Source organism: Carassius auratus, unplaced genomic scaffold (genome assembly GCF_003368295.1).
Source record: "Carassius auratus strain Wakin unplaced genomic scaffold, ASM336829v1 scaf_tig00008982, whole genome shotgun sequence".
In the NCBI taxonomy this organism is placed as follows: Eukaryota; Metazoa; Chordata; class Actinopteri; order Cypriniformes; family Cyprinidae; genus Carassius; species Carassius auratus.
Window position 1 is genome coordinate 23,103 of NW_020523988.1, and position 14,864 is coordinate 37,966.

Consider the following 14,864-nt stretch of genomic DNA (forward strand, 5'->3'; position numbering starts at 1 on the left):
TCTCTGTTTCCATGGTGATTAATGTTCCTTAATGACCAGTTGTTTAGTTTTTACTAACAATGACTAAGTTCAAGCACAGCAGGGCAGATTCACTGCTTGGGGGTTAAGGGCTACAGTTATCAGGGTTTTTTGTAACACTTATCCAATCTGTCTATCTGATGAAAAAGAGCCACTTACTAAGTGCAGAAGCATATAATCAAAAACATATTCTTTTTTTCTTGAAAAAATCTTAAGTGTCTTAAAAGTGAAAGCGAAGCAATAAGTCAAGATTATTTAATAAACTGATTTCCACTTTAATAATATATATATATATATATATATATATATATATATATATATATATATATATATATATATATATATATATTGTTAAAGTATATATATATATATATATATATATATATATATATATATATATATATATATATATATATATTAATTATCAAAACTGGTTTGATCAGTAAATACTATTTATTTATTTTATATTTGCAGGTTTTTGCTTGGAATATCTGCATTCTGGTGTGACCATTAATTGTTTCATTCATCTAGTTGTTATGAGTAAAATACTAGCAGAACAGCATCATATCACGGCGAGGTCATCATATAGCGAATGGTTCATTAATTTGACTGCGTTTGAGAGTGTATCAGAGCTCTTCATGGCCTCTGAGCTGCATCTCTCTCCCTTAATAGCATTTATTGAGCCCTTACCATTTGAACAGAGCATTTAACCCCAGCGCATAAATATCAATAGAGCACAGTGATGCATTATAGTTCTTTCTCATTTAATCTCTCTCTGGGACAAGCGCTATTGATCTCTATTTAGCGGCAGGAGTGCTATTCATGTGTGCTTCAATTGCATTTCAACTCGGCAGGCTTTTGGCCAGTAACTTCATCTCTGGTGGCTGCCAAGTCCAGAGGATGCTGGGATTTCGAGAGGGAGGTCATGTGAGCATAAAAATGTATAAAATGATTTGATATCATGTATAGTCTATATATAGTTTTTTGTTTTTTAAGAACTGAATACTTTTTTCAAAAAATACACATTACATTGATCAAAAGTGGCAGGAAAGACATAATGTTCTTGAGCACCAAATCAGCATATCAGAATGATTTCTGAAGGATCATGTGACACTGAAGACTGGAGCAATGAATAAAAAATCCATCACAGGAATAAATTCCATTTTAAAATATTAAAATAGAAAACAGTTATTTTAAATTATAACAATATTTCACATTAATTATTTACTGTATTTTTGGACAAACAAATGCAGCCTTGGTAAGCAAAAGAAGAAAAAGCTTTAGAACGTTATGTGTAGCAACACACACACACATTAGGGATTCTGATTAACTACATATACAGTTCAAAAGTATGTAAGACCTGTTTTTTCTTTTATATTTGTATGTCTTGCTGACAGTGATGTCTCTGAGTGCTGCCCATGTAACAATCCTGTCTCTCTGAATGGGCTGTCTGCCTGAAAATAAAAAACAAATTCTAGTTTGATTTCTTTTCCCATGTAGACACACACACACACACACACACACACACATACACACACACACACACGCACACACACACACACACACACACACACACACACACACACACACACATCCAAACAGACAGATGCTGTCTGCCTCCTCTGGAAAACAACCTCAACATGTTTACACTGTGGAGTACCATCAGTATCAAACCCCTCAAGGACTTTAGCATGAGCGATGATGTTTTATTCTTCAGGCTTATTTCCATGACATTATTCTAGAAACCAATTCAGTACTAATATTTGTTTATAATTCTGTAAACCAGACTTTTGCAAATTACAACTACAGCAAATTGTTTTTTTCCCTCTTATTATATAGGCAAAACATAACACAAAACAGTTGGATGGTACCTCTATACCGCAGAAGTAATAAGCCAGGCTGAGCGGGCCATTCACTGCTGAACTGCACTGAGATCTGGTTGCTAGAGCTCCGCAGCACCAGACCCCTGGACAACACTGAGTTGTTGGCAAGTATTGAAACCACAGGTCCACCTAGATCCTCCAGAACTGCCTCCATCCCGTCATCCAAACTCGCGTTCAGCACCTAGAGCACAAAGGCAGAATCGGATCAAAACATAGGCCTACATGACTGCATCCGTATAAATATCTATTAAGATCAGCTCAACTGAATGTGTGTTTTGGGTGCACTTCATTGGGTCCAGAATATGAATTTGTGTGTGGAGGTTCCTCTGATCGGTTTTGTTGCATGTGCCCCTGAGATAAGCATAGCGACCAGCGTTGTGTGAAGTGTTCAGCTAACCAGCTGTATCAGAGCTGATACTGATACACACTGATATGTTTTTATGGCTGTGAGAGCAGCACAGGTGCTACAGTTTTCTTGTTGAATTAAATATATTTAACTTAATGCTCATTGAGAATTTGTAACAAGCATACATTTGGAAAAAAAATAGAAGTTTCTTGGAAATGCCATCAACAGAACAGAAATAAAACATCAGAATTAAATTCACTTATTCCAAAAGGTTATTAAAATAACTTCTAATAATTCCCACATATATTTAAGTACAGAATAAAAAAAATAATAATAATAAATGTGTTTTATTCATTCATTCATACATTCATTCAAACATGATTCAGGAACCACACTGGTCAATATTTACAATATTTATCCTACTACACTTGTCGTGCTGTATGTTTCTGGTTCACTAAAAAGAATCGGCTCAACATAAGAAATTCATTCTGCAGGGAACTGGACTACACTGACTGCTGTACAGGTGCGTCTCAATAAATTAGAATGTTGTGGAAAAGTTCATTCATTTCAGTATTTCAACTCAAATTGTGTAACTTGTGTATTAAAATAAATCCAATGCACACAGACTGAAGTAGTTTAAGTCTTTGGTTCTTTTAATTGTGACGATATTGGCTCACATTTAACAAAAACCCACTAAATCTCAACAAATTACAAATACTTCATAAAACCAATAAAAAAATGAATGAATTGTTGGCCTTCTGGAAAGTATGTTTATTTACTGTACATGTACTCAATACTTGGTATGGGCTCCTTGTGCTTTAATTACTGGCGTGGCATGGAGGTGATCAGTTTGTGGCACTGCTGAGGTGGTATGGAAGCCCAGGTTTCTTTGACAGTGGTCTTCAGCTCATCTGCATTTTTTGGTCTCTTGTTTCTAAGACCATTTTGAAGGCTCAGGAAACCTTTGCAGGTGTTTTGAGTTGATTAGCTGATTGGCATGTCGCCATATTCGAATTGTTTTCCAGTTCCTAAGTCTAATGAGGACAAATTGCAGGTAATTTTGATACTAGTGACAAAATGTAATTCTCTTTGCCATTACTGCGTTGAAAACAAAACAGTATAAAATTCCATTAATATACGACTTCATTCCATAATTTCCTTCTATGGTAGTTAGCTTAAAAACCAAGAGATATTTGCAAAAAAAATTATGCTAGACCCATAGAGTTTACACAGACCTTCTTTACTTGTAAATTAAGCCTCATAAAATAATAATTTGAAAGAGTGTGAAGGAGCTGATGACCTGTAGAAAAGACTGAATAGATTTGAATACATGCATGATAAGTTTAGCTTCATATTTCCAGTGCTTTTTCTTTTTTCTTTCTGTTGTGATTTGTCAGTCTCATACTGAGAGGAATAACCATCCCCAACACTCCTTTGCTTTACATCTCCCTGCATTTTATGACACATACCGGAGCCAAGGTGAAATTAATATCAGCTGACAGCAATCTCTTCAACTGAGACCTTGACTGAAAAACTCATTTCGGATGTCGTGGCAAGACCCAGAAACTGTGCTCAGGTTCAAGCGACCTCTTTCTGTGAATATTAGCTTATGTGCTCTGCTATAATTTGAGCTTTTTAAACTCAAATGCCAACTGAACAAGCACAAAAGCCTTAATTTCGATAAACTAGGTTTGAAGGTGCGTCATCAGATGTTTGGTTGATGCTTCCTGACCCCTGAGCTGGGTAGGGTTAGCAGGGCAGCGCATGTGGAATAATATGAGCGCTGTCATGGTCAACAGGTCAACAAGCAATTAAAATGAAACAGTGTTGAGAATCTTAATGATTTTTGGCCTTTCACGGGACCTTTGAGGACTCCAACAGACCAGTTTGTGGAAAGTTAATGAGGGTCTAGCCGACAGAGCACTGGACCTTGGAGAGATGGCACTGTGAATACAAGGTACCTCTAATTATAGCACAACTGAAACTCCAGTTTCTCTACTATACACTGTCAACCCATTCATCAGCGCACAAGCATTGATTAGATCAAGAGCTTCTCACAATTAACAGACCTTCTATGAAATAATATATATTAAGGAGGGAGAGTTTTGAGGGAAGCTGACTCATGTACTTCAGCATCTATTCCTCAAATCACTGCAAATGGCCGCAAATCCCCACTACCTTAGTCTCATAAAAGATAATGCTTGATGGCTAATCAGCAAAAGGAGCACAAACTGAGCTAGAATTGTCACTTAAAACAATTCTAAAAAAAAAACACAGAGGCTCTTAATATGGATTTGAAAATACACTGCAAAGTTTTGAATTCTGTGAGTAATACTTTAGAAAAAGAAATGAGGAATGTTTTTAGTATTGTTATGGTTAAGGCCAATTACTTGATTGAATTAATAATGATGACATGTCCATGAACGTCTGTGTAAAGTAATTTTTGTCCATAACCTCTGAATTTTTACATTTATTTCTTTAAGAATTGATTTCATCATTTGACAGTGGAATTGCATCTCTCTTTTTTTGCCAGATATGGGCATAATGGTTTTGCATTTCACTTCTTCTGATTTTGGAACCCACAACTGTTAGCTGTCCAGCTCTTTAACCACTACTACACCACCCACTTGACACACTATAACAACAGAATACCTGCAGTTATAGACATTTTAACCTCTAACTAGTCACTGTAGAAAACACAACTCTAGAACTCTGAGGAATCTGCAAAGAAAAACATAATTTACAAAGAAATATGCAGCCAGTGTGCCTTTAGCATCCCATTCCAGAGCAAGCACGTATTAAAATCACTGGCTTTAAATTGGCCACTTGGAGAATTACAAATACCAGGAAAGAGCAGTTATTTTTAAGAAGTTTTGTTTTTGCAAGACATAAAAAAAGCAAACAGATGGTCTAAAAATTTGTAGGATGTGTTTGTGATCAATTCAGTACATTAAACTTTTATACTCACTATAATATCCTCAAACATAAAACCTCTTCAGCATTTTCATAATTGGCCTCAGCTCAGTAAGATCAATATGCATTACAAATGAAAAAGTTTTGACTTCAGACATAAATGAGAAATGTCAGATGTTGATGTGATTATTTCAAGAAAGTACCATTACTCAGAAAACCGAATTCATCAAAGCACAGAGATCAACTTGAAGTTAAAATCCTGATGAAGCCATCACATCTAAAATGTTCAGAAAATCAAGTGAATGTCACATGTATGATTGAGCACAGAACAGAGCCTCTCTCCTCCAACATATCTACTGTAGGGCTTTTTAGATAGAATTTTGTTTCATTTGATATGCCAGTTGTGCTGCAGACAAACACACTGATATGTGAACATGACGGTCCTCCTGGAACTCCACACGGAAACTTTTACAACTTCAGACTGGAGGCCTTTATAAATGACTGAAAAAGAATTGGCAGCATCTGTCAGTAAACTTTTCTGTGCAATGTTCTGTCTCCTCGCAATCAGTTTTTAAAGGCACTTCTCTCTCTTCTGATCAATCAAAAATTAGAGTGCAGTGCATTCAATCGAACCATATCGAGTTGACGGCTGACAGGAAAAATAACAAGTTCCACCTGAATGCATGAAATGCAGAATAAACAGTGTCTGCTCTAAATGAACGGTTTGTTCTCTCTTAGCTTGAGTAATAATTAAAAAAAACATCTTGTAAATACTCTTTGCAGTTAATGATTTATTCTAAGAACTATTTAGAAAAGTGACTAGTTCTCTTTAGTTCATAATCAAACTAGTTTATCATTCTGCGATTTGAAGCAGTCACTGATATCATTGATATTTTTTCCTTTACTGAATAATTTAACTATGCTGTTTCTTCATTTTATTTAATTTTTTGTATTGTATTGTATTTCCTACATTATTGGCACACATTCAAGCATTGTTCCTCTATCTATAGCAGTGGCCTGTATGCAGTTGTCAGGCTTGTCAGTTCATACTTGCCATTTAGGAAAATTCATTCAGTTATGCAGAAAGCTCAGAAGAGAATATCTTATCATACTGAGCCTGTAGGGACAGGCTGAGACTTTTTTAATTTCTATATACACTTGAAATTAAATTTCAATGTTAAGTGTAGAGGAGAGGGAAATGACACTCTGTTGTCCTTGAGAGACAAAGATGTGCCACAGAGAGGCTTCTCCTAATTTGCATACGATAACAGATGAAAAAGTACTGACCTGAATCTCAACACCGTAACCCAGATATACAGTAACCAGGCAGGTGCAATGAATGTGGGAATCAAATGAGACATCCAGGGGGAACTCAATATAACCCTCGGCGTCTGTGAAGTTCATATCGCAGTGAGCTGGAAAAAGAAAGACAGAGAGAGAGAGAGAGAGAGAGAAAAGGGCACCATTCTGAAGTCACCCCTTTTACAGCTGTTTTATGTTTGGTTGGCTGTGCAATAATCCTCCATTAGCTCTGAGGCATGTGCATTGTCGTAGAGATCAACAACATCCATATCCATCTATCTTTCATCTATATCTAGCCATATACATCTGTAGCTGTCCATATCCATCTATAGCCATATTTCCTCTGTATCTAGCTATGTATGGTATATCCATCCATATCTATTATCTATCGATGTTCATATATATCTACATCCATATCTATAACTAGTTATACATATCTGTCAATTCATATCTAATCATACCTATTAATTTCCATATCTATCTATCCATATCCATCTATATTCATCTATCCATACCTATCTATATCCATCTGTTTCTATCCATTTCCATTTATATCATATCTATCTATCCAAATATATCCATCTCTATCTATCTATATCTATATCTTTCTATCCATTAGCATCTATATCTTCCAGATCTAGCATCCATAGATAGGCTTTTCTATCTATAACTATCTATATCTAAAATCCATATCTATCCATATTCATAAATATCCTTCCATGTCCTCATATGTCCAATCATATCTATATCCATATTTATCTACCTGTCCAAATCCATCTATGTCCTCTGTGTGTAGCCATCCATATCTATTCATATCCATATATATACATTCATATACAACTGCATATCTGTCTATAATTGTTATACATGTCTGTCCATCCATATCTATCCTTTTTCATCTATCCATATCATTTATATCCATCCATATCTACCCATATCCATCTATATCATATCTATCCACACCCATTTGTATCATCTGTACCTATCCATATCTATCTATATATCTATCCATATCTATCTATCCATCCATATCCATCTATATCCTTCATATCTTGCCATATTTATCTATATCTACCATCTACCATCCATATTCATCCATATCTATTTATTCATATCCATCTATACCTATCAATGTCCTCATATATCCATCCCTATCTATTCATATCTCGCATCCATATCAATCCATATTAATTTTTCCATCCATATTAATCTATTACCATCCATATCTATTGTTAATATCCATCTATGTCCTTCCATCTCTATCCATATCCATTTCAATCTGTTTTAATGTTCTCTTTACTGTACCTGGAGATGTCTCAGAGGAATATCCTGGTGTGGTTTTCCTCTCCGGCCTCGGTGATTCTTTCTTAGGTGAAGTTGACAGAGACAGTGGTGGCAAAGTGCTTTCCTTGTCAAAGGATTTCTTTATTGTTGTGTTTTGACCTGTGCTTGTGGGAGAGCTTATTGGAATGGAGGGGTTTGTGAGAGGCTGAGAGGTGACTACCATCTTCTCTGATGTTCTACTACGGCTTTTGCTGGGTCTTCTTTGTTCCACAGGTTTTGCCGCATCCTTCTGAGGCTCCAGTGAATGTTCAGTGTTAGATGTAGAAGTGGGGACTGTTGGCATGGTGTGCGTTGCCTCTTTAAAAAACTGCTGATCTCCCTGAAAGCTCTTGGTTAGCAGAGCTGAGTGGAGTTTGAGCAGTCTTAGGTTGGGGAGGATTGGTACTGCATCTGTTGTGAGCTGCTGGACGTCGGTTGGTGGCTCCTGTTTGCCGGTGAAAGGGTCAAACTCTCTCTCTGATTCTGACTCTCCTCCTTTCCGAGTTTGTTCAGTTCCATCCTCTGCAAAATCCAAAGAGATTGAAAATTAATACTTAACAAACCTAATCTTGTCTAAGAGACTAAGTGATTTTTAAACTGGCCTATACAGATCCCCATGGGGGCCATTGAGAGAGAGAGAGAGAAGTCATACAAAAGTCATTGTACAAAAGTTTTGTAATGCTATTTGCATATTCAATGTTTTAACATATTAAGGTAATGCTTCCCTGCAAATTAATTATTTGTAGCTTAGGAGTGACACAAAAAGTTCAATAATATTGTTGTGATCTTCAGTGCTGAAATACAGCAGAATCTTTCAGGGAAAAGAAAGCATAAAGCAATTACAGCACGTCTTTCATCTCAAGATTAACACTCCTCACTAGACAGCAGAGCTCTCAGAAGGGTTCAGAGAAAAGAGAGAGAGAGAGAAAGAAAGAGAGAGATGGAAAATGACAGCCGATACTAGGCCTGAAAGTCTCAACAAATGTTTATGATTAGAAACAAACTGTAATCAGAAAGACAGGCCTTATTTGCCACTGAGAGGAAGTGAGTCTTTCGAGCATCTCATTCAGACACAAAGATTTTTAAAAGCATGTTTGATAAAGAAATATAAAAGTCCATTTTGATCAAAAACAGTCATTATGAAAATGTCAGACTGTTGTTGACCGTTCTTTGACTTTTAAATGCGTCAAACCATTCCGATTGCATGCGCTCGCTCAGATTTCAAACTAAATTATTTTAATCTTTGATAATTAAGTTGCATGATGTAAAAATAAATAAATAAATTTACCTTCAAAAGATCGAGTCTAGATTGAGAATTCTGTCATTTACTAACCTATGTCTTTCAAAACTAGAATTACCTTTTTTTATGTGGAATATGAAAGTTATTATCAAAATGTCAAATCTGTTCTTCAGGGAAAATGCTTGATGATCACTGACTTGGAAGCCTAGCTGTAATAAACAGTGTGTGTGTTTATTTATTTATATATATATATATATATATATATATATATATATATATATATATATATATATATATATATTATTTTTATTATTATTTTGTCACACTTTTTAAGCCAGTGACTACAACAAAAGCTATTGAACATATTCACCACTACTGCACATGTTGGCATCTGTCTTTTCTTATTTAGATATTTGTTACATTTCACTGAGGTGTGAAGGAAATTCTTTTGTTTTTCTACTCATGTGATATAGCTGTGCTGAAAACAACATCCGGAGTTGAGTTTAATCTTTCAGAAAGTGCATGAAGACAGAAAATCATATGGATTTGGTAAGTAAATCCAGATATGACAAATATAAAAAAATTTTAGTCTACCTACCGCTTTTAAAGTGTTTTGTGACGACCAGAGACAATCATCAAGGTTAATTTTGCCTTCATAGTACGTCCTATACATCTCATGAATGGCTTCAAAATAAATCTCTGAGAAGACTCTGAACCCCAGAGGAGCAGATACCTCTGAGACCTACTATTGTTTCTGCGTTCAAACAGCCTGAGATCTCGAGTGTGTTTTTACTCCCTAATTAGGGAACTATATGACAGTGTGTTCTAATGTAGCTTGGTGACACAGTGAAGACAGTAAGAGATAAAAAGAACATCACTGACACAGACTGTAAATGGCAGACGAAAAAGGGATCAGAGATTTAGAGACAACTTTTGGAGACTAGCACAAAGTTAAACTCTCAGCAGGAGCTATGGATCTGCTTTTTTATTGGCTCAGCCTGTAGTACGGTGCCAGTGAACTCTGGTGGAAGGCAGAATGAAGATAATCAGTAGTGGATTGTAACTGTTTTGTTGTCATGAAAATGTTCTGGTACTATAAGGTCAGAAAGCTGAAACCTTCATTGGGTGAATTTAAAATATCTGCATGTTTTATTGCTTTGTATACATGTTTTAATCTTTATCCAGTCATCACTAATTGCTATAATTGGTCCATTAAACCAGCTACAAGGAAAGAAACAAATATGCTTTTTGCATGCCATTAATACTGATAAATAAATGAACTGAAAATACACATTTGAGAGTCCAACTAGCTGAAAACTAGCTTTGCCAAGTTGTGAGACCAATTTAACTAACTAAGACTGGATTTAGCCAGCTTTATTTCAGCAGAGTAGCATGAACTAGACATCCTATGCTGGTGGACATTTGTACTACAACATCTGACAGCAGAAAGCATTACTGTCACTGACAGCCATTCAAAATATAATTGTGAATTATATGACCAGTGTTGTGATCGTTAATGCAAACAAAAATAACCTAAAACTATTAAAAATAGAATAAATAAATACATGTGTTAATTGAAATGAGAAAATCATAGAAACCGTATACAAATATAACGTGTATGCTTATAAAACTGAAATTAAATAGACTAAAGTGTTAAAATGACTAAAATGAAATACATTTTTAAATAGTTTAAAAATAATTGTACTATTTTTTAAACATTAAACAAAAACAGCTTAATAACTATTCAAAATATTAATAAATAATATTATAGTAAATAAGTAATAGAAAAATGTGATTAAACATTTTACGAAGAACATATAAATAATAATATTTCACTGATATTTTATATTAAATATTATATTTTTATTGTGGCCACATTATGTAAAATAAATATAAAAAAGGCATTGGATAGGCCTAAAAATGTAACATTAAAAAAACTTACTCTCATCAATATTATTGAATGAGTAAATCTATATTTAATAAACATTATACATTGTATAATCTTAGCTTTATCAGATTAGCTGGTGTTGTTTCCATAAGATAGCAAATATTAAAAAGTGAAAATATATTCTGACATTAAAGCAATACAATCTTTTGTTTACAAACACATCTGCTGCTAACTGCAATTAAAATGCTACGGTTTCTCCAAGAGCATAAATCACACAGTAAATCTGGGTGCATAAACTGGATTCTTTCCTCACATTGTTTAGAGGCTCACAAACGTGTCCTGCTTTCATCCCATAATCTCTTTCCAATAAATGATAAACAGATCTAAAGCCTTAAAAAAGCTGTAAATCAAGCACTGACCTCACAATCTCTATCCTATTAAGAACACATAGAGCACATGTCACTCCAGAGTGAATCCCATTTATCAAGATGACACTTTCTGTAATAGAAGTGTGATCAGATCATTCCAGTGGCAATAAACAGCCGCCTCGCAAAGCCACACAATGTCAGACCTTTCAGTCAGATTAAACCTGAAGCTGTAGACAGTCATTAATCTCTAAAAGAGACAATTCAACTGTATTTTTATAGACTAATCCCAGTGCACTTCTGCAAATAAATACCATCTTTAAGGGCACAAAACAGCCCATATATTGTTGAACTTTCCTTAGCCACATGCATTATAGTATATTTCAGATAGCTCCTCCCTTAAACAGCATGTAAAAGCAAATTAAAAAATGTGGTTGGTCACTTTACATGTCAGTTAAGGCAGCCTAAAGTCAAGCTACTCAAGTCTTTCACATATCCAGCATGTTTCTTCCAGCCTGTGAAAATCCCGCAGAGACCGTAGAGAGCGCTGAGGTATTTAAATAGTCTGAAATTGCTTTTATTCGGTTTGGCAGGCAGGTGTCAGAGTGCAGAGTGCTGCAGGTCAACATGTCAAAAAACATAAACGGCCAAAACAAAGGTCCTACCTGCCCAACAGACATCAGTATGAACTGCAATATTAGAGCTGACACTGATGGATGAAGCTCAGTTCTTAAAAAGATAGAGTCTTGCTCCCAGAATGGATACAGTGACCCTGAGTTTCAAAAATGGATCCTTACAGATGAGAACAAACCACTGAACTGACAAAACCAAATCGATTTTGGACAGGGACGAACCAAACCCTGTTCCACAATGCAATGCACTGTACAATGCACAAATTTTTTCTACACGAAAATTCTATATATTTATTTACTGAGAGGCTACACTGTCATGTCTCATTAAGGCTACCTACGTTTACACTACTTGAAAATAGAGACTTTCAAAAATGCTGCAGACCCCATTTTAGTTTGAAAACTCATGGGGTTGCGTTTCAGCGTAACCGGACCAAAACAGACTTTTGAAAATGATGCCGTGGCTGCCAACATTCGCTCTGCGTTTCCCTGATGACTGTGTAAACAATAACACCATGCACGCTTATTGTTGTATCTGCATGAATGGTCATGTGACATGTGTTTTCAGTTGTTAAGTGTGGATGGAAATCGTTTCTGAAACAAAGTGAAAACGCAAGTGTCGACTTTTATTTTAATTTTTTTTTTTACAAGTTTGCCTTTTATAACAACCACTTTTGGGCAGCAGGAAGAGAAAGTAAAAGTTGACTAAGTGCTAAACAAAGTAAAGCGTAGTTGTGTAGGTGTTAGTGAACTGCATGTATAATTTACTGAGCTCATACATTAGCAGCTCTTCTCTGACACACGCCTTAGCCATGTGGAAAAAGTGTTGTTATACTTGAACGCGCATGATTTAATTGTTGGCAGCTTGTGGAATATATTAAAGTGTGGACGTTCAGACAGCTTTCCACCCACACGGAGGAGAGGTCCCTGCATTTCTGTCCTGATGAAACCATTTACATTTTGTTGACCTCAAAATAAAGGCTGTTGCATTATGAGTTTGTTATTAACATCGTTTTAGTTATACTGCTTCCTGCACAGTCATTACGCCCTAAGATGAATGACGGCTGTTAAAGAAAAAGTTAAATAAGATACACGGGGAATTGTGCATACAGTACATATGAATTCATGAAAAAAAAAAGAAAAAATCAACTTTTTTATTTTATTTTTTAAAATATATATGATAGAATTGTAATATTATATTTATTTTTGCTTTATTGTGTCATCTTAAGTGTTTGGAGACATTGCAGGGCATTCCAAATGAACAAATTGAGTGAACACTGCATAGGGACAATGAGAATCGAAACACAGCTACAGACAATAAACTTCTGGGGTTTACTGAAAAAAAAAAAACTGATTTCATCAAAGAGACAACAAACAAAACCATTTTCTGTGTTCTAGTATCTCTGCAGTTTCTGGATTTCACCTGAGCTGTGTTTGAACTTAGCGTCATATCCGTTCAAATCAAGTTCTATGATTAATACAGCATACATACGCTACATGTTCGATATGAAAGGGAAATGCACCGAGATGAAAAACTCTAGTGTTTTCAAACAGCTCTAGACTCCTGTAGGTTTAGTGAAGCCAATTTTTCAGGAGGTTATCCCATGACAGTTTGCACAGAAGGAGGGTGAGAACATGGCCAAGGAATAATAATGATCTTATTTGGCCATCCATCTCCTGAAGCTTGCTGTAAATCCAGAGGAAATTTGTTATAAGATCAGAAATAATCTGGGTTTCTAAGTAAGTGTTTGATTTGTTATTCCCCTTTCCATTTTTGTATCTCTCTCTATCCCTACCTTTCTCTGTCTTTGTTTTCCTATGCTTAAAAGTGTCACTTTCTCCCATTTCTTTACAGTACAATCTGTGCAGTGAGATTTAAACAAAGCATTGTGGGTAATAAAACAAAGCAGATTTAGAAAATCACTATAGGAAAGATTTGATTTTATAAACTTTATATTAGATTGTTTTAGTTTTTAGGGTGATTCGAGCCAAAGAATAAACATTTGTTAGATTTTTGTACTCATTTGAAATATAAACGTAATTCATTCGGAAGAAGCATCTCTGACCTGCAAATTTGCTTGAAGACCGCAGGTTTACAGAATTGCAGGAAAGCATTGAACAGCCTGTAATATTATAAATAACAGCTCACATATAGCTTAAAAAAGGAAAAGTCTTCTGTTTCTTTAATTTAAATTTTAAAATTAATTCTAGGTGATTCTAGATTTTCCCTGTACAAGAGGGAAGAAGAGCTACACAGATCTTTATTTATCTTTCTAAAACACACGCAAATGTGCAAATACCCAAATCTCATAGGCAGCCTCACTAAGACACTTTCATTCTGCACCAAACTCTTCAGAAAACACTTGATCAGAGTGACAGGAGAGAGAGAGAGAGAGAGAAAGCATAATTCATGCTATTTGGAAGAACAAAGGCCTGTGAGGAAATGACAGCTTGTCAGAAAAAAATAAACCAATGGAAGTGAAGCGAAAACAACACAAGACATAAAGCTAACAAACAGAGTAAACAGTAAACAGTAAACAGTAAACAGTAAGTAAACAGACACTGGTTTATCTATGTGTGCATGCATATGCCTTTTACTTCAGCTTACTTGAGCTGAGATGCATGTGCATAGTAATTCCGAACTCCTAATCAGTTAGGATTTACATTTTGAAATACAATGTGAAAAAAAAATCCTGGTATCCTGCTCTCTTATTTTGTATGCTTCTCTCTTCTGAGACTACCGTCCTGATAGACATCTGTGATTGACAGACAGGTTTTATTGCAGAGGAAAGGTCAAGGTTACTAAAATTTTAGAGAGAGAGAAGGAGGCTGATTAGATGCTCCGTGATGAGCTCAGAAATCTCCCAGAAGCCTTTGCTCAATATCCACCCGTCTCCCATCAACCCAGAGCATAACATCAAGAAGGAAAATGTCTGAAGTGAATATCCTTATAAAAA

The 14,864-nt window shown here is 35.4% G+C and overlaps 1 protein-coding gene across 1 annotated transcript in view; it reads right to left on the minus strand.

The window, feature by feature from the left end:
* LOC113072360 (seizure protein 6-like) overlaps positions 1-14,864 on the minus strand; it is a 30,281-nt gene that overhangs the window by 9,184 nt on the left and 6,233 nt on the right. The window contains exons 2-4 of the mRNA XM_026245381.1: positions 7,768-8,307; positions 6,448-6,575; positions 1,890-2,082 (exon numbers count right to left, since the gene is read on the minus strand). Of these exons, the coding sequence (XP_026101166.1) occupies positions 1,890-2,082; positions 6,448-6,575; positions 7,768-8,307 (861 nt within the window). The remainder of the gene's footprint in view (positions 1-1,889; positions 2,083-6,447; positions 6,576-7,767; positions 8,308-14,864) is intronic.